Source organism: Pogonomyrmex barbatus, unplaced genomic scaffold, assembly GCF_055798465.1.
Source record: "Pogonomyrmex barbatus isolate J1 unplaced genomic scaffold, ASM5579846v1 scaffold3, whole genome shotgun sequence".
In the NCBI taxonomy this organism is placed as follows: domain Eukaryota; kingdom Metazoa; phylum Arthropoda; class Insecta; order Hymenoptera; family Formicidae; genus Pogonomyrmex; species Pogonomyrmex barbatus.
The window spans coordinates 8253097-8274817 of NW_028297127.1; the positions used below are offsets into that span (position 1 = coordinate 8253097).

General features: G+C 32.5%; 4 protein-coding genes across 7 annotated transcripts in view; 2 read left to right on the forward strand and 2 right to left on the reverse strand.

The window, feature by feature from the left end:
• Positions 1-9980, reverse strand: part of LOC105427092 (QRFP-like peptide receptor) — a 79411-nt gene extending 69431 nt beyond the window's left edge. The window contains exon 1 of one of the 2 annotated variants that reach the window (XM_089080400.1): positions 9658-9980. The gene's annotated coding sequence lies outside the window, so the exon portion shown is untranslated. The remainder of the gene's footprint in view (positions 1-9657) is intronic. The other variant, XM_011638669.3, reaches the window with a different exon arrangement.
• Positions 9981-12533: 2553 nt separating this feature from the next.
• On the forward strand, positions 12534-17073 carry LOC105427093 (protein LSM12). Its single transcript, XM_011638671.3, has 3 exons — positions 12534-12703; positions 13516-13892; positions 15340-17073. Exons 1-3 carry the CDS (start codon positions 12583-12585, stop codon positions 15418-15420), a joined length of 579 nt encoding a protein of 192 aa, XP_011636973.1. The 5' UTR covers positions 12534-12582; the 3' UTR covers positions 15421-17073.
• Positions 16848-21721, reverse strand: part of LOC105427095 (NACHT and WD repeat domain-containing protein 2) — a 19595-nt gene continuing 14721 nt past the window's right edge. Inside the window, exons 23-27 of one of the 2 annotated variants that reach the window (XR_016139985.1) lie at positions 21235-21404; positions 20994-21152; positions 20085-20274; positions 17706-18609; positions 17496-17633 (exon numbers count right to left, since the gene is read on the reverse strand). Coding sequence is in view for 1 of the 2 variants with exons in the window: in XM_089080388.1 (XP_088936514.1) it covers positions 17484-17633; positions 20085-20274; positions 20994-21152; positions 21235-21404 (669 nt within the window). In the remaining variant the exon portion in view is untranslated. Of the gene's footprint in view, positions 17634-17705; positions 18610-20084; positions 20275-20993; positions 21153-21234; positions 21405-21721 lie in introns of both variants that reach the window. The other variant, XM_089080388.1, reaches the window with a different exon arrangement.
• Nipped-A (Transcription-associated protein Nipped-A) overlaps positions 18967-21721 on the forward strand; it is a 32428-nt gene continuing 29673 nt past the window's right edge. Inside the window, exons 1-2 of one of the 2 annotated variants that reach the window (XM_011638672.3) lie at positions 18967-19124; positions 19359-19499. The gene's annotated coding sequence lies outside the window, so the exon portion shown is untranslated. Of the gene's footprint in view, positions 19125-19358; positions 19500-19844; positions 19867-21721 lie in introns of those variants that run through there. The other variant, XM_025218290.2, reaches the window with a different exon arrangement.

Here is a 21721-nt window from a genome sequence, read left to right on the forward strand (position 1 = left end):
GTGACGGGATAACGCGAGGAAAGTTCAGCAGGAAACGATTCACCCACACTAATCGCATCCTTTAATTAATTAAATAACATTAACTAACATTACCTTAATGATCCATGAAAAGATTTCTGACATGTCAAAAAAAAGATGTTCTGTTCACGAATAAGTAAAGTACGTCTTGATTTATTTAAATAAGGTCTCTTTTTAGAATTTAAATAAGATATTTTGAATCAGAAACAATATGTAAATTGGTGCGTGACATTTTGAAATCTTTTTTATATAGTTCTTATGTCAAGAACGAGATCTGTAAATCATTACATATTAAAAATAACATTCGTTATTATATTTACAACTGCCCGTATGCAACTGTCTGCACGAACTTTTTAATACTACAATATGCAAATAGTGTACGATGCTACTTCTGCGATATATCAAAAAATGCGATTCCGCAAAATGCAGAATTCTACGTAAAAAGACTTATATTTATATTTTGTTCTACTACATATTTTAAACTTGCTTCATCTTCTATAACATTTAATATTTATTATTGACAGGACACATCGATTGTTCCCAATTGCAAAAATAAAGACCTATATAAAGAGGATACAAATTAAAGAATTTCAAGAAATCCACATTTGAAATTTGTATATTTTACATTTATAATCTTTTAATGGAATTATGGAATGAAATATATTAAAACTAAAGAATCGCATTAAAAATGATATTTGTAGAAATATATTTTTCTTTTTTTAAAATATCTGACGGCATATTTGTCGATTGTACACGTTCATTGTCCACGTCCCAAATCGCTTTAATTATCATGAATTATTATAAGTAAATAAAAATACACATTGAAAAAAAACATTCTAATTGCTTTAATATAAAAATTCGAGCATATGCGATATTTCACTCGTATTGTTTAAAATTGAGTATGACATGAGAGAGAGAGAGAGAGAGAGAGAGAGAGAGAGAGAGAGAGAGAATAGCATGTTCTGCAAATAATCGCAGATGGATAATCTGTAGAAATGAACATATCTTCTAATTTAACGGCAATCAATGTTTCAACATCGACAGATATTACCTGCCTGTTCTTGTCTTAAACTCTATATCACTGATTACTAATTTTATTTGTTTATATTTATCTTGTTACAATAGACATAAAAGCATATCTAATAGAGTATAAGTTGCAATCGATTTATCGAATTGATTTATGATGAATTTATTTCACACACATACACACACACACACACACACACACACACATATATATATATATATATATATATATAGATGCCAACATTACAATAAGAATATGTGATTTCATTAATTTATTTCGATATTAATGGCATATTTATTAGACACGTAACGGTTTTCAGGAGAGCATTTCATAGAATGGCACATTTATGTAATTTTATATATATAATGAAAACTATAATAATTTACACTGTTAACGGCATTATATAATTTGTTTCTGTCAAAGTCACACATGTAAAAATTAATAAAATCGGAAACGTAATTCCAGGTACGAATGAAGATACAAGCGTACGTTTAGAACTGTGATAAATTGCTTCAGTGAAATACATTTGTTAAATGACAGACAAACTTTGATGTATTTGCTCATTTAATGAAGTCTTCGAACATTAATGAAATGTTGTATAATTCGCTCTCGAACCTTTCTATTTTACTGGCATTTCCAGAATTACATGTAATAATATAGACGTGTGCCTCGTTTATTTTTCTATCGTGAGACTGTTTGCAGAAAACACGGGATCAAGAACTCCAGTAATCGATGATTACAAAAAGCAAAGCCATTATTAAACATAAATCGTGCGATGATTCCAGACGGGAAAACCGATAATGAGGGATTGAAAAAGTGTCACGCACAATTAGCCGAATTTTCTAATACAATCAGAGAAACGTTATCGAAAATCTCGCGACAATTCCATTAGCTAGGCTTTACGTGCTCGCCTCCGCTATCAGAATTAATCTGCCGGTAACGAAATCTCTACATGAGAATCATCGAAACGATCAAATTATTATTGAAACGTCTTTTCCGTCGAAAGAAACGCGATTTTTATAGCCAAAACGTCTATTTCATATAAAATTACAGTCGAAGAGGAATACTTTCTTCCATGAAGAAGTTCATGTTACATTCCCAATTTATCGAGTCGTCTTAACGTTCTATATGTGCAACATTTTATTGCAAGTCTTTTCATTCTCTCAAAAGTAATATTATACTTTTTAATTTTTTATTTTATTAAGCCGTCGAAAAATCTGAAATAGGTCGAAGCATCCTTTTTAATTAATTTTTTAAATAATTAGAAAATTAGAAAACAGCGCATTCATTCTCCCAATTCATTTAGCTTGGTACCTTATTGTTCTTTACTTACAGCATTTTATTTTACTTTGCGAATATTTCCGTTCTCTCCGAAGGTAACGTATTTTTTGTGATTTTCCATCTCAAGTTGTGGAAAAGGGTTTGAAGCGGATCGAAACATTTATCATCCTTTTAATGTAATTTTTTAAGTAACTAAGATATTGAAGATGATATTTATTTTTTCGTATCACATATCATTTTTCGATAGATTACAGTGAGAAATATGATTTTAAATTTACTATTTAGAATTTTGCTATTTAATATTTTCTCCAAGCGGAAATGTTTCCGTAAATGAACTAATGTAATCGCATGGGTACACAGATCGATCTTTTGCCTACGATAACAGCGCATGTCAGCTATTGATTAACGGCGCGAATCCTATCGTTCTGGCAGCTTTAATTCAAAACTGTTGACGGTGTGCGATAGATTGGTGGACAATCGAGAACCTGACCAGGCTTTTAAAAATGATATCTATTTGTACATATATTTATATATATATATATATATATATATATATATATATTAAATGTAATATAAAAAGAGTGATTTGGTTGTCGTCACTTCGCTATTTCCCGTCCCGCAATTTTTAGTCGACCGGCAAAACTAGCCGTTATTTCGACCACGCTGATTTCTATCATCAAGCAATCGTCCCGGGCCAGCTGGCAATAGGCCCGCACCCCGTTTTACCCTTTTCCGCCACGTGCAATGGCGCAATCCGGACAGACACGTGTAGGGAAGCGAGTATTTTATTTTCGTGCGATTGTACGCCTTCGCCGATCGCCACGAGCGGCTATTTATCTCGACGAGGAAATAGACAGAAAAAGGTGCGGGCATTTCACGTATTCAAATTTAGTTCAGACAAAGACTGACTCCGTCACGGGACTCCGTGCCCGCTTTCAAAATGGATACAAGAAGCTTCACCGTCGACTTGAAGTTTAATAACTTTGCGTTTAACTCTCCGTTTTCCTTTCTTGTTAAAGCGTAAGCAAGTCCAACCTCGCGAAATTTCAGCACATAAATTTCCAATTTCCTGAATCAGACAAACGCAATTGACAGAAATCTTTTTGTCAATAATTGACAAAATGCTGCCAAAATTTCAAAGTTCGTTGGTTGTTTTCACGTTTTAAAAATGCAGGTAAAAATCGATCTATTATGCAAGTATGATAATTCCAATGCTAACAAGTACAAGATTATGTTTTTATATACGAGAATTCTTTTTTTATATTATCATGTTATTTTTTTTTAAATTAATTAAAAATTAATTCACAGATATATTTAAACTGGATTATACTGTGCTCCCTTATACTTCGTGTTCTTGCATTTTTAAAATTACAAATACAGAAAATTACCACATAAATCTCTTCACGATCGCAACTGCTAATAATAAAGTCGAATATATTTAATTGGAAGAAAGAAATACCTATGCAAATATATCTTTTTTACTTTTAACAGATATTCGATTAATTCATATCAGTCAACTGTCACAGACAACAACTGCTCGTCAATGTCCTGAGACAGAACAGATTGAAAAACCGCGACAAAAAGAGAAAAAATTTGCATACAAATTGCATACAAATCCATGCGTCTTTTCCGATCGATTTAATAGTATCTCGGCTACATTTTCCATTCCCGTGCGATTTGCAATTTACGTCGGCACGGGACCTGTCCTTCTTCACCGAGAGCGAACCAGATAAGCTTCGCTCATCGCCACCTGATCGCGAACGTTATTCGCGAGGTACCCGCCAGTAATGCCGGTAGCGTCGTGATTTATTCCCCTAAACAAGTAGCACGTGTCAGACATGTATTTATAGGATTGAGGGCGGATAAAGCGCGACCTCGCGTGCAAGCACCCGTCTACGAAGACAATCGACTCGCATTCGACAACAACAAAAAGGGGAAGACGCTCGAAGTGACCGGCCACTTCGCGAAATGCTAATTTTATCGTTTCGAGAAGAATGACTTTAAGTGCGAGTCAGTGCTGGGAGAAAGGACGTACTTTAGATGCAAAGATACTAAAAATGGTAACTCCGCGTCCGTTTGTTTCACGTGTACGGGTCGAGGGTATATCGATACTCGGCTATCTCATTTACTCAAGTGATTTATATTCGCCTGCCGATTATTCAAGAACGTCGTTTCCCTCCAGATCATTTGTAAATATATTAGCTCTGACAAATTGCTTGATAATAAATGTGTATCATCTCTGGTTATCTTCTCGTTGCCTTTATCGATTTATTATTATATATAAATTATTCTCTTTACTAAATTAATTTGATAAAATTACGCCATACTACACTTTCTTGTGAAAATCATAAATATATCATTTATTATGGACGGTTACATATGTATTCTTAAAATAACTATGGGAAATTGCCTGTCACATGTAGATAACTTTTGAGAAAGAGATTTGAAAAAAGTGAAACTTTAGGAATACACCATCACAAATGACAAATTGACACGCAGACATAGTCCAAGTGTCTTTCATCCAAACAGTTAATTTATTAAAAAGAGATAAACTTCTAATAATTTATTCAGTGGACTTCTATTGCTACTACTCGTAAATATTTTTAAAGATATAAAGCAGTAATTATCTATATTCTAGATGAATAATTTAGAACAGAGATTTTTGTCAAACTAATTTTTTTTATCAAAAAAGAAAACTTCGATACTATATAGAACATTCCTATGCAAATAAAAAATTTGTCTCAATAGTTTTTAAAACAAATAAAATAAAAACAGTAAATTCGAGAAATAAGTGAAAAAACAATTATGACAAAGTTAAATTAATGTAATTTCATACGTAATTGCATACTGGATTGCGTACTAAATTGTTAAATTTATTTAAACGAAAAATATAAATATTAAAAATTTTAAATATTATTTATTATTAAATTTAAATTTAATAATGAGTCTAAAAATTATTTTTGCATATCGTTTAGATATTTTTTTCATACAAATAATAATCTTCAGATTGAAAAAAATTGCTGTGTTAAAAAATGTATAAATATTAATAAATTGTAATAAATTGTAATAAACTAAAATTTTATCAAATTTTTCTTTTAATACCTTTTATGCAGATATTATTTTGATTCTGCACGCAACGATACACACGCGCATGCAACAAAAATGACGTAAGATAATATGCAGAATCAATTTTCAAACAAGACTTTCTTGTCCTTTACCGCAAAATCGAAAACAACACACTAGAGATTATCCCTCGTTTGCCCTAATTTCGTTTCCTGTTGGCCTTGCTGAGTGTATCATATCTATAGCAACAAGACTTATATCGAGGAATAAGTACCACATGCCCCATGTAAGCCCATGCACCTATTTATGAGACTGACGTGAATAACCTACTTGCACGCGTCTATCGGCAGAACAAGAAGAAAAGAAAAAAAAAAGAGAAAAGAAATCGAAAACAAGAAAAAAATCAATCCAGAAGATAAAATTTAACACGATCTTATAAATAAAGAAAATTTTACGGTTGTAAACATTTGCCAGTATGCGCTAAAATAAATTAATCAAATCCAGATAGAATAATTCATTTTATGAAAAAATTGAGATCTTCCAAAGCGAAAACCAAGTATTGACGTATTAATTTTCTTCTAATTAAAAGTTGAGATTAAGAAAAGAAATATTTTTTTCTATATTATTTGAATTGTGAAACAAAAATTTCATAATAATTATTGTTAATGTTCATTGACAGACTCAACGTTAAAGAATCATGCTAAATTTTCTCAAATTTTAAAATTTTAAAATTTAACCTTTGCTTATAATTATACATTGTTATTTAAATTATTTCATTATTTCATTTAAACCCTCATTATATTTTTTTATTTGATTTTTTTCAGAATATTTTTTTATTTTCAAATCTGTCTCCACTATTTATTCATAATAAAGTACTTATAAGTCAATTAATTTTATTATATAATCCTTTGTTTTTTATTTAGATTATTCTAAGGTAAATTATTTTCATCAATCTTATTGTATACAAATTCTAACAAATCTTCCACATCAATGCAATTTTATAATTTCAATAATAGAAATCTTAAAATACATATAGCTAAAAAGCGATGTGAAAATCCTATCAAAGAAAATTTTAATAGAAACTTTCGATCGCTATGTACTTGCTAATACTTTTATCACGTTGTGATAAATATTACAACGTGATAAAAACAAAAAACTAAAGTTGAAAGCCATATACAATTGCAGCAACAAAGTTTCTATAGAATTTATTGCATGGTCAGCTAGCGACTCAGCAGCAATGTAAGAGCGAACATTAGTGTGATTTGTTGTCTCTAGTAACGATGTACTTGAATCGCGTACTATATGCTGTCGTCTCTTCGCGAGCTTTAATGTTCTTTTTTTCAGAAAATAGTAAGCTCATAACTATTTGATGCTACTCTAGAAAATTACACGACGAAATGAGGCAAATGAGGCAAATAAAATCGTTATCAAAGATCATGTCTAAAGGACGCTTTCATTTTGTTTTGTTATAAATTATTCAGACAGACTCTATTAAAAATATATTAAAATATAGCTCTCGAGAAGACTCTCGAGAATTCTGCAATTGGATGACAAGTGAATGAAGGGTGCTCGGATCTATTCTTGACCATCTCGCCTCAACGCGTCAGGCGAGAATTCGCAACGTGTCGTGTATCACACTCGTTTACCATATCACTCCGACAATTCGTGTCCCTTCTAAATGTTATTAACCACTTAATCCAATCGACTTAATCCACTAAGCCAATTTAAACGTAACAACTTTCGTAATATGTTTTTTTTTTTTTACTACCACACTCATTCTCGAACGCCGACAGGTGAAAAGTCTCTGTGAACAATGAGCGAAATTTAAAAAACTAAATGAGAGATTAGGAGAAATGAGAACGATGATGTTACAACTCAAACAGGAGAGGGTGGGGGAGAGGGGGCGGGGGAGGCACGTGAAATTCTCGAGTTCATTAAACAGCTACAATACGTTCCATTTTATTGAGAGACCAATGGCACGAGATGAGTCAACTGTCTTCAAGACGGACGGAAGGAACAATAATGAAGCTGCGAGCTAAATGAGAGCCAGAGAGCTTCGAAATGATCCTGATAGAACCCTTTCAACTTTACGAAGCGTCTAAAGTGCTCTTGAATTTGGAACAAAGCAAGGAGGATTAAGTAGCTGTCTACCGTTCACAAGCGTTTGATATTCATAGATATTCTCGACGAACAGTCTAGAACTAGCTCTCTTGATTGCCAAGATGTTTATCCACTTGGTGTTTATTGAAACGCATCGTTTAACTCTTTGAGAAGCGCATATTTAAGATTTGTCGAACCTAATATTTGCCATTTAGCTCTCCTCGTTTAACTTCTCGAGAAGCGTATATTTAACACTTATATCAATCAAATCCAATATTTATCGTCAAAGCGTAACTTCCGTCATTCAAAATTCTTTCTTCGTTACAGATAACGTTCTTTCTCGCGAGATCTCGCGATATCTCGTTACCACGACCGTTAAAATATTGAGTTATGCAAATGAGAACGTGGTGAACGTAGGTGGAGGCAAAAGCGTTCGGTCGTACGTAAAAGTATGAAACGAAAATACATTCTGCATTTCGTGCACACAATACAGACTTCCCTCCTCGATCTCCCAGCGTATTCTGTTATATTTTCCTCTGTAAATAACGGGAGGCAACCTCCACTTTCCCGATTTCAGACATACGACCTATTATTATTCCCCATCACGGCGAATTCGAATTCAGCATTCACGATTCGCGCACAATGAAATTCAGCTGTCTCGATTAATCTTCAATGCATTTTCGTCCCGAGATAGACGCAGACGGTATATACGAAAATGGAAACGCGCATCTGATGCGCTTGTGCGCGCGATTCTGCACTTTATCCAGAAAAATGAATCCCTTCATACCAGCCAAGTTGCAAAGAGGTAAACACGTCGGGAAAGATGAACGAATGATGACGACCCGTTTGGCAATCAATTCGAACTACCGATCGAATATCTCTCTCCTTCCAACCCCGCTTTGTTAAAGAAGAAACATGTATCAATCTTGCATTCCGTTTTGCAATGCGAAGCGTAAAAGCTATTAAAGACGCACTAAGGCCTATATCAGATTACGAATTGCAAATTAAAAATTAAAATTCGACCAATCAGATATAACCTTAATTTTTTTATTTCAATTGATCAATTTCTTTCAATTTTCAATCTTCATTGTATAATCCGAACTTATGTCGAGCTAATATTCTCGTTAAATAATTAAAAAGTTTCTTTCAATTTATAAAAATGCAAAAAACATTTTTCGAAATAAAAAAAAATGGGACTTAATCCATTTTAACTTAATCCATAATCACGGATGAAAGGATTAACTTTGTTAAAAAAAAGATTGAAACAGCTAATCGTTAATTAAGCCTATTAGGAAAATTACGGTGCAAATTATGGGGGAAATTACTTTTACGGAATCAAATGTCAGTCATTAGGGGATATGCGAGAAAAAATTTTAAAAGCTTTGTAAAATTGAAAATCAACAGGTATATGTAAAAATTTAGAAAAGTAAGAATATTACGATAATGCGATGTTCGTCATAAAATGATGGATTCATTAATATTTTCGTTTTTATTAAAGTAAATTAATCTTGATTTAATTTCGGCTTAACATATTTTTTATCATGACGTGGTGAATGGGCAAATGAGAATCAGCGCTGTTTACGGTACGCAATACCAAGAATCACTTCATTAATATTTTTTATTTTTTTTCCATTCCAAAAAGAATTTTAAAAAAATAAAGAATAAATTAAATCGAGATTAAAATTAATAAACATTGGTAGAGATGAACAATAAAAACATAAAAACAAGATACTCATAGATTTGATGAGCAAAAAATTCGTGGAGAAGAGATTATATGTGAGCCTATAAAGAAAAAATTTAGGAAGGCCTAATTAAAAATTTATTCTGTCGAAGTAAACATTATGATAAAGAGACACTAATGATCAATAAATAACATCAATAAATATTAATAAATAAACAATATTGTGATATTTTAATTGCTAAATCATAAAAGTATCAAAGCTAGCCTTTAACGTATAGCCTATTGCATCATCATTCATCAGACATGTTTTATTCATTGTGAGCGATCGTGTTATATCATTATGTAGCTTCGCGGCCATAAAACACATAAAGATATGCTACAATACAACAAATAACATCAAAAATCAGTTCGCGTATCAATTAAAAGCCGAATGTATCCGGAAATCGAAATCGCATGAGAAATCGGGAAATTTAAAAGAAAAGCATACCTTCGCTTCCAATTAGTGCAGCAGTTTCGTCGCGATTCTATTCACTATCACTTATCATCCGCTGTTTTCACGAATCACGGTGAGCGCAGCCAATTTTTCGTCGTTTGAATGATTTTAAACGCGATTCGCGTTCAGATCATCGCGATCCGAACGTTTCTTCGTTCGCGCGGGTCTTCGCATCACCATCGGATGTTGTAAGAGAAGCATAATACTCCGACGCGGCAAGAGGGTTCACTTCCGCGTGTCGCCTGAGAAAATTGGCTCGGCCACGAATGAGGTGACACGACTCATCTAGGCGCCGATTGTAAACTGGAAACGGAGCGCGTCGTGCGAACGAACGAACTGCCCGCCAAGCCGAGCGCCGGCGGATGCGTCCGAGGATAGTCGAGGAAAAGCCGCGAAAAATCGCGGAGCGCGATGTCTCGTCAGCGTGGCAAAGTGGGCAATTTATTTTTCATTCCAAACTCATGGCGTCCGCATCGAAGAGATCGAGTGCTTTCCAGCAACAGATACAAGTCTAGTTGTATCATGTATTATTCTTGTTGTTTACCGAATGAAATCACTATCATCAAACTCTCGTTTATTCGAATAACATAGAAGAGGCAATTGGAACGTGTTCAATCGACGTCGAAAATGTTCACTTTTGAAAAAAGAGACAAGAAATATTCCGCTTTGCGTTTAAAGTCGTAATCCCCAGAAAGTGTTATTGTACTGACACGATGGATATAATTCGTACATACGTCTTTGCTTTTTTAACCGTTATAAGCCGACCGTTAAAAAATAACTTCAAATGTAAATATGATTTGATTTTATAGAAAATGGAATGTTACACATTTATATACAAAGTATAAATATTTCTACTCTAATTTCTATATATATTTTACAATTGATTTACTTATGCAATTAAAAACAAGAAGTTGTAAAAAAATGTTCTTTTATTTCAAATGCATGCGTTTCCAATATTCTTTACCGTATTGTCTGAATTTCAAATATAATACAGTACAGATCAATTATCAATTGACAGTACAGATCAATTACTATTTAAATTCAAACTATTCAAACTGTCATAACTATTCGAACTTAATGCTCATTTCTTAGCCTCGAACAGATGGATTATATAATATGTTCAAATGTTTGATCCGAATCTTAGTTATTACAAATAATTATAACAAAAGATATAAATAAAATTGCAATTAATTGCAATTGAAACATATCTAAACATACGATACATAACCATACATACAGTTATCGCTCGATATAACAACGGTTCGATGAGTAAAGAAGTCGAAATATGGCGTATAATCGATTTATTCCTTAGAACATAAAAGCGGATCGTTTATTCTGACATTGCGAGATCGACGTATAATGATAATTAAAGTTTAATTAGTACACAATAGTTTGTAGAGAATGCTCGAAATTTTCACATGATAATTGTATTTGGGCATTAATTTGCGAGAAAAATAAAATGTGATGCAGTTTGTAACAGTTGTTCCGCCACTGACGTGATTTAAAGTACTGCCGATTCATGAAAAAAAAAAAAAAAATAATCGACAGTAAGCTAATCGCAATAACTAAAAATAACGTAAAAATAAAATCAGAAATATCTTCATGGATATTAAACGTAAACAAGATAATTAAATATAATAATTGATTTAACACGCACAACTTTCTTTTTATATAATAAAAATTATTAATTAATATTAATTGTTATCTTTATTGTATTTTTTCATATTGTTCAAATATTAAAATCGTTTTGAAGTTTAATATTAATATATTTAATTATTTAAAACTAATAAACAAGATAACAAAGAAATTATCTGATATTAATGTTTTCAAAGAATTGTTTTAAATATATTTATTATAACATATTTAAAATTCAACTTTCTCATTGAAAATCTCATTGAACATTGTGCGTAGAAACTAATTTTAATAAATAATTTAACATTAAGCATTTTTAAATAAATATAAAATATACGATTCGTAAAAAATTTAATTTTAATATTTGCAATTATTTATTTTTCAATATGCATAATTTTTAGGTTTATAGAAGAAAGATACATTTCTTTTATATCACATACCTTTTATTTTTTTCTGTATTATCATATGCGTTACCTTTTAGCCTGTTATTATCTCATTTAGATACCCAGAGGTCGTTAGTAGACAGCGATTGTTGCGATTTCATACATACACAGCATGTGCACGCGCACGCTCACATTTTATATTCTGCTTTTTCTTTTACATTTGATTTTTTACTTTTGATTCATCGCATTTCGTATGACAATAACTTTATTATTTTCAAAAATTAATATTGTAAAAAATTAGCATTACAGTATATAAGTGTCGGAGTATGTCGAAAGATAAAAGTAACTTAAATATATATTCTTTTCTTATTTGATATCAAATATACAGATGTACAGATTCTGTTTGAAAGTTATTGCCTTTTATCCGAAATTGACATATTTAGCTCAAAATCTATAGACTTGACTATTGGGGAATATATAAAGCATTTTACGCACTGTGTGTCGTGCGTATACATATGTATATGCGCGCATGGTAAGTGTGTGTGTGTGTGTGTGTGTGTGTGTGTGTGTGTGTGTGTGTGTGTGTGTGTGTGTGTGTGTGTGTGTGTGTGTGTGTGTGTGTGTGTGTGTTTGACGCGTAATGTAAATAATTCTTCAAATTAAACAAAGAACTTGCATAAAAAAAAAAGTAAACCTGGCAGCGTCCTCTTTAAAAATATTGCGAGCCAGCTTGCTGCCAGAACACGAGACAAAGATAGTGGTGCCGTTTCTCAAGCACACTGGAAAAGATTCCAAGTTAAATGGACGCTCGCAAGATGGTGCACGGCGCTGTAATTGTAGTATAGCGAGCGCGGCCACGAGAGGGACGGCGCGTCGCACATCGCTTGCCCGTCGGCAGTGAAAAATGGCCGGAGCCAGCGACTGGTTTAGCATCGGCAGCACGGTGCTCTGTAAAACCTGCCATGAGAAGGAGATAGAGGGTGAGGTGTTGGCGTTCGATCCACAGACCAAAATGCTGATACTAAGTATCCTTTTTTCGCGAGAACGACATCGACCATCGCCGACGGCGTTTGTAAGCGGGGGATTCCGCGTGTGCTTCCACGGTGGAGACACAGTGTAAATAGCGGATGTCAACGGCAACGGCAATTCGCGCCATGTGTTAACATTCGAAGTTTCTCTTGCAATTCGACATCGCGAATTCGATAGCGTTAATCGGCTACATCTCGCGGCTCGTCCAGGGCGATTCGGAACAGATCGGTCGCGCGATTCAGGTTAGTTTCGTCCATCCGTCGTCAACCATGCTGGTCTACCTGCTTGCTATCTGCTCCCCCCCTTCCCACTACATGCACGTTTTGTTGTTGATCGCCTCTCACGTTGTTAATGTGCTATTCACAATTTGCCGCATCCCTGCAAGTTTTATTCGATTTCGAAAACACATGTTCATTTACGGTTTATTTTTGCCGATGTACTAGTTATCTTACCTTTGTATGGTTTTCTTGATTGATAATCAGTTGTATCAGTGATACAATGTGGATTATTGTGAACTCTAATATTAAAACTAACTCTAAGTATTAAAATATATTGCAATAAATCTTTTGATTTGTAAATTAAAGATTTGCCAATCATTAAAACATGGATAATACAAATTTATCATTATATTTATGAGAACTGATATTTTAAAATACAAAATTTCAATTGATATTACAAAATACAAAATTTTTATTATTATTATTATTATTATTATAAACCAGCTATATAAATTTAGGGATTCCTAAGATCTTACAACATTTATCTGTTATATCTGAAAGAATGATTTTCCTTAATAATAACTTCTTAGAATCTCCATCATCAAGTGGAAGACCCTCGTTAAATGATATACATATAGTAAATTTATCCCTCGTGTCCAATGTTCAAGTGACACGAGAAGTTAGTCCTACTACCAGTGAACCACCACAGAGCCTTAATTTACAAAGGCTAAACACAAGAGTCCGTAATCAGATCGATGAGAAGAGGAGACTGGTAATGGCTCTGCAGGCCGGAGTATCTCCAGAAGGACAGAAGCTTTTTATTGCTATCTCAAAAACCATACAAGATATTACGTGGAATGGAGCTAATATTGTTGTATTTAATAATGTCACTATTAGACCGCCATACAAAGTGGACAATGTTCATGGAAACACAGAATCTGGTGCATATAGACATGTAAAAAAAGTGGTAGGTATTGATATGATATAAATATTTAAATAATCAATCTTATATGTGATAAATTGTCATTTTTTTCCTTAATTTGATTGTTATAAATTTGATTTTTTAATAAGTATTAACAATAGAATATAATTTTAAAATATTTATTCAGAAATAAAAGGAGAATGGATTTTGAGGAAACTGAAGATATAAATTAAATTAGCGTTTTATTCTGTCTCAATTTTTTTCTTTTTTCTTTTAATATATAAACAGGATGTCTGGTAAAACTTGGAAAATCTTAAATTTTTTAAGAATTTGTATCTTGAAAAATTAAGTTTTTTAAGTCTCGATTGTCTCTATAGCCATATTGAATTATGACTTCAGAGGCGAGAAATGATATGTAAAAAGTTTCTTGCGTCGTATAGTTTTTATCTTGTACTTTTCCCTTAAAAACATATTTTCATATTCTTAAAATTTGTAAAAAATACCAGAAAATAAGATAGAAGATCTTTGTTCAATAAATCATGTAAAAATGTAAAATAATTTTTGAAATAATGGTACACTGCTTAGAAACAACTAGACAAACAACTAGTGATCTGGTAATTTTTTACAAGTTTTAAGAATATGAAAAGATCATGTTTTTTTACATGTCATTTCTCGTCTCCGACGTCACACAACCCATGTTGCGCCGCAAGAAAACTGAGTCTTAATGTTATTTTTTCTAATATTAGAACATAACAGGCGCGCGCCACTAAGCTTTTCATATTATATATTTTTATATTATTCCATGAATAAGTTTTTTCTAATATCTTATCTTTAAATTATAATTGAGAATTTTCCAACTGAATTGTTAATAATAGTGAACGATAATAGTGAACTTATCCATTCTAAAGTACATTGATCAAAGTACATTGATTTTTATGACTAATTCAACATTCAGTATAGAAGATAACGGATGTGTTAGATGCAATTTTATTTAATGAAGACGAATATTTAACAGTTTTATAAAAATTGAATTTTATACTGATTATATTATATAATTTTTGTAGCTTTTGAAAATATAGTTTGAAAATTTTGTGCTACAGAAAATATTTATTTTTTAAAATCCTTTTTTATAATTTCTTTTAAAATTTTTAAAATTTAATTATTGAAACTTGAATGATTCTTAATTTTCTTTTATGATTTATAAATTTTTATGATTGGAAAATATTAAGGATTTTGCATAATAAATAAATATTTATTTGTAAAATATATTTAAAAATGCTTTCATTTTTTTTGGAATACAAATGCTTTCATTTTTTTTTAACAAATTGAAAATCAAGGAATTTTTTTCGGATTAAGTAGACAACCTGATAAAATATAAATAAAATACATAAAAATATAAAATAACATTTTGGATAAAAAAATATGTAATTATGTCTAAATATTTATTACCATTATTATATCATCATTATTTATAATTTCATTTATTTCCTAGGTTGAGAAACACATTAAGGATACATTACAAGCGCAACAACAACGGGATCAACAACAACAGAAAGGCGGTGAGCTGCAATAAAAGTTCAAGGCACTACATCAAGATTGCTAGCATATTTTTCAACAAGTTCCAATATTGACAAGATGTGAGGAAGAAGAATTAACAGGATATTGAACAAAATAGCCCGACTGCAAAATAATTTAAACAAGCCTATCGCGGATATTCAGCATTTTCGAACAAACTCCAGTGTTTGTTTGAAAAAATACACACAACACAAATGAAACGCAGATTCAACACGAAAATTTCACATCAACTTGAATCCGAGTATTGTTAACAGTATCGTTTGTGCAGCATTTTATAAATACAATCAGACGTACAATTCATAAAATTATTAGTCACCAGCCTGAACAAAATTACGTTAAAAAAAAAACGAATAATGAATTAAACAAATTATCGCGTATCACACCATTGGCATTATGCTTACGCGCAATGCATATCAACTGCGCCAGAAATGTGTTGCAATTTTAGTTCAAAATACGTTCAATGGTCGGTTCATCAATTATCGATAAACAGAAACGTATTTTAGCGAAATCAATTGTCCCTTTTTTAGCGAGATTTCTCGCGTCCGTGAAAACACGATGTACATTGTTCAAAATCGCATGAAGCGATTTGAACTTTCCGATCCATGCAACTTTCAAAATCAGAAGACGAGTGCGTCGCAAAAGTCGCGGAAGGATAAAATGCATGATTGTCGATATTTAGAATACTTCGTGGATAATCTTAATTTTCCCGATAATAAATTGATTTTCGATAGTCACAGTAAAGTATCTTTTTATGCTGGTGCTTACTGCTTGCTTTTAACATTAAATAAAATAATGTAATCAAAATAACGTAGTTTTAATATCTGACGTCAATTTTGATGATGTGATTTATTTCGATGTTATAAATGAACAGCATGAGGCATCAGCGTAAAGTTGCATCTATATCGTGCCGATATGTTATCATGATAAATCACGATGAACGTCTATTTTTATCAATATAAATCAATTTTAATCTCTCTTTTTATTTCTTTATCTTTCGAATTCTTAGAACTAAAACAAGATTAAAAAGTAAATTAAACTTAAATAAAAGTTAATCTAGATTGGTAAAAATGGACATTAATCGACAATTGTTAACAACTCTATATTCTATCCAGAATGAGTAATGATATTATAAATCGTAATTGTGTTAAATTGCGCGAAGATTAATCTGTCTGCATTCTTTGCTATGGAACGCTTGTTTTCCGTGAAAAGAATTTGTGGGTCTTCCATCAGAATGTGGTCAAACACAATCCGACAATTCGTGTCTTTTATCCTGATTTCGCCAAGGCGAAACGCATTGATCTTTGCACGATCTCGACGATCCCAATCCTATTTCGAAGTTCGCTCGTCACGAGCAATTGTTCTCGATGACAGCGAATCTTTTCGTATCAACCGAGAAAAACAAACGTCGCGAACATCTGCGGTTCACATGCGTATGCACGCGGGCACGGGAGGATGGAATTTCAAAAGCGACGTCCTCGGTTGTCCTCTAATGTAAGACCGAGCATTGTCAAGAATATAATTTAGGGAAAACTAGGCCCTTGATCCCATGCCCGTTTGCCATTCGAATGAAAAGAAAAATGAAAAAACGAGGGAGATTGTAAGAAAAGTACACGAAGGAAAAGACATAAATAAATGTAATATAAATTCTGTAGCTGTGGGCTCTCTCTCTCTCTCTCTCTCTCTCTCTCTCTCTCTCTCTCTCTCTCTCTCTCTCTCTCTCTGCTTTGTGCCGCTTGGCGGTCGCTTCTCTTCTTTTATGCCCATTTCTATCAATATGGATTAATTTTAATTTTAGTTTAACTTACTTTTTATTTATTTCTTTTTAAGTTTTAAGAAAGAATAAACGATGAAAAGCAAATTAAATCGAGAATTAAAATTAATTAATTTACATTGATAGAAATGGACATTAATAATTGATTGACTATCGAATTATGTTTTCGTCCCGCGATGTCTCTCTTTAACATTTAATAATTACTATTTTTAAATGAGAAATATGTCTATAGATGTGCGACTATAGAGTAGAACTAGTTTAGGTATGTATCACGTAATAGTGCTTGGAAATTACTCCGCATTCTCATCTGCTTCGTCGATCGTTTCCGAAACATCGCCCGTTGGTTTCACGCTCGCAGATAAATCGTGGGTCACGCAAGCGATCCGGGCGGCAGCTTTAAATTTTATCGCCGCTCGGTGCTTCTCGGTCTTCTTCTTCCACTGTAACAGAAAATTGTCATGTCATCGTCAACCATCAGTTCTTGAGAAATAATCGGAAGGAGAAGATGAGACCTGTGTTCCCCATTTCCATCTTTTCCATTCCATTTTCCATTTCCGTTTCATTTTCATATTTTGATTTTCGCAGTTTTCGCGCATGCGCAGTTTATTTTCACGTCAGATGTATACAGTACAAGGTTGGGTTCAGAAACATTGGCTGCGTCACCAACTATTAATAATATCTCGTCGGTGGCTGCGTTCAGCTTTGCAACTGTTGTAAGATTCTTCAATACGATTAGTTTATACATTTAGATTCATGTGGAACCAAGAATAGAAACCAATCATCAAAAATTTTTATAACAGTTGCAAAGCTGCTTTCTCTACTGAATGCAGCCATTGGCTACATTCGGCGGGTTCACAGTTGCACAACGGTTGAATAATTCGTCAATGTAGGCTGCGTTCCGATATTCATTGTCAGTACTGAAAATCTATAATATACGTTAAATTATATATTTTCAGTACTGGCAGTAAATATCAAAGCAGCCGTAAGTCCCGGTAAGTCTACAATAGATGATTTAAGCCTTAAGCCATAAGAAATTGACCAATCATAGTCGATTAGTCTCCTATTCTTTGACTATGATTCGTCTATTTTTTATGGCTTAAGATTTAAATCACCTATTGTAGACTGGAACTACAATGGGAACTACAACTACTGGACTAATCAATTTTCATATTTAAGATTGGTTTAAGATTTATATTTTAACCAATAAGATAACTATATCAGCTTGCTTAAGGCTGATATACTTCGTTACATATCAGAAAATAAGATGGTGATTGGCTACCGCGTTGTCGCGTTGCCACTTTGTCGCGTCCTGTGTGTAACCAGCCAAAGACGATTTTAAATATAATACCGGCTATAAAGTACCGCTTATTGAGCACATAGCGAGTTCTTGTATCAGATTGGTATATTCTTTTATATCTAAAAAAAAAATATCAATCAAGTGCTAAGTGCTTAGACTCGGTTGCACTAATGGCTGCGTTCAGCAGAGAAAGCAGATCAGTGAGCGTTCAGTGATTCTTTATTATGATAGGTTTTTTACACTTAGATTCAACGAAGATCTAAAAGCAAGAACCAATCATATTGAAAAATCATCGAACACTCACTGATCTGCTTTTTCTGCTGAACACAGCCAATATTATTTGGGCTTTAAGCGAGACTTAATACATAATATACGTGACTCATATTATATATTAAATACCACTTAAAATTCAAAATAACGTTGATGCAATCGAGCCTTAGTGAACGGTTATGCTTCTGGATGCTTATGAACACTGGCTATAATAGCTTCCATATTACAATATACATATATTCTATGATCAAAACGCTTTCTCAGTGCTGCCAGTATTTACAGTGAATATTCGAGTAGAGTCTGTATTTCACACGAGGAGTATATAATGATGCACGAGAACACACGATATAGCGACAAATCTTGTGTCAGTATATTTGTTAGTTGATTATTTAAATAATTGATCGAATATATTATCATTACATTCTTGTCATCGAATCATCGCCCTTCCGAGGAAGGGAGATATTTATCTTAAAAAGGGGAGGCATTTCATCCCATGACAGTGCTTAATTTTCTTCCAACAAATATGGAACACGTGCCGCACATGTGGGAAGGATTAATAAAAAAAACGATGTAATACTCTGTTGTGATTTCTCTACAGAGAACTACACAGAAGACACGTTGGATAAGATTAGAATCGTGAAATTGAACATCGGATCGACCATCATTCTGAAGGGAGACACAAGATTACTCTGTCGGACGTATCGGTAACGATTGGGGATCTAGTGGCGATCGGTGCCGTGTAAGTTTCAATGTTTCTCAAATATATTTATTAGTCTTAATCTTTCGAATGTATATTTTTATCATAATAATTAAACCCAATCTAACCTAACCTAATGTGGGCACGTGTATCAACATGAACTTTTTCGCGCGCTTTGACCAAAATTTTAATATATATAATGTATATATTACGGTAAAAAAAAATATATATATATATATATTGTGTTTAAAATGTAAATATGTGTTTACAGCAGAGAATTATTTTGTAATTAGTTTATACAAGGTGTTCCAAAATTCAGAATAATATAATAAGACTGTTCTCGAAAAATTTAATAAAAGTTTATGTGTAAATTTTTATTTCAAGCAGTAGTCTTTGAAATATAAAAGTTGTAAGTTGGCCAATTATATATTTTTTTATTACTTTTAGATGGACACTTATTCATAAATCGCACGTGCAGTAGTGAACGCACACTTTAGATCATATGAACATGTGACTATCAATGTTATTACATAAATTACTGCGTGACTCAATAGCAGGATGCAAAGCAGATTTTTATTAGATTTTTTATTAGCTTTTATTAGCTTTTCTAATCTACATTTTCCTCACCTGTTCATCGCGAGATGGTACATTTGCGAGATATTCCCTCATTTCTGGCTTCTTAGGATCAGCTATCGCCAATACTGACACACAACCATCAACTGTCCCCAACACGATGCTTTTGCCATCATGCGTACTATCGATAGCACTTAATTCAGCCTGCACTCTGTAATTTGCTATCATTTCGCAGTCCAAAGATCTGTGAAATAAATTATATTCATGTAAATATACATGTACATATATAGTCTGTTCCACAAGAACGAGATGTTTCTCCTAAAAAAAACACAGAATTGTTAAAAATTTGATTTGGATCTATTAATAAATTCAATAAACTAAAATGTGTTTACTTAGTAAAGTGTCCAATCTCCTTTGTTATCGAATAAGGCCTGGCAGTGGGACATACTTTCCACGAGATTATCAGTCATTGTCTCAGAAAGAAATCTCCAGATTTCCCATATATGACGAACGAGCTGCTTTAAATTAAAAACCTTATTTTCCTTGAGTTTAATCTTCATGACTGCCCACACATCGATGGAATTGGCATCAGGCAACTGGGAAGGCCAATCCACTGTTGTGATGCCATTTTCATGTTTCCATTTCGTACACGCACGACTTTCGATTTTGGGTCAATTTTTGTTTGCACTTCGATAACAAAGGAGATTGGATAACTTACCAAGTAAACGCATTTATTGAATTTATTAATAGATCCAAATCAAATTTTTAACAATTCTGTGTTTTTTTTTAAAGAAACAGCCCGTACGCTCTTATGGAACAGACTGCATGTATACAATAATATATCGAATTGATGCATAAAATGCGAATAAAATTTGGACGAAATTTCGAATAATTTTTTACGGTTTTTATATTAATTATCTCATTAGTTTACGATTATTTTTGAATGCTTGAATGTACACTTACCTAAAAACTCTGATGGTTTTTCGACCGCTATGATAATACAATACGTATTCATCTGTACGATTAAACATTGATATAACAGTAAACACACCCTCGGCTACCTTAGGTATATATGTCTTTACGCTTGTACCTTTCTTTAATTCTATGAGTTCGAGGCCGCCTCTAAAAAACATATTTAATCGTTTTGCAATACATTTTTGAGATATATGATTAAAAATATGTTTGAACAATGCTGTCTCCTTACCTGCTAGGTGCATACAAAGTGTATTTACCATCCTTACTGATGTTTCCACTCCATTTTGGAATTGTGCGTATAATCTTTTTTTTATTAATGTCAAGAATTGTACCTTTATCAGAGCCAATAATTCCTATCCACTGCGGTTTATTGGGCATTGGTGTAATACATACGATATCCTGTTGACATACATTTTTTTAGCGCATCACTTTATTTTATAATAAATATATATCGCAAACATGAGAATAGACTACCGATAATATACGGATAAGACAGAACCTTTGACATCTAATAATCTTTTTTATTCTTGAATTTATGTATATTTATTTGTATATTTATACATATATTTACAGAATGATAAAATATATTCTGTTACACGGCGAACATAAATATAGGAAATATTAATCTTTAAAACATAAATATAGGAAATATTAACAAAGCCAATCGGAATTTAAAGTCAGAATCCTTTACTATCTTAGTGACAGTTTACGATCGC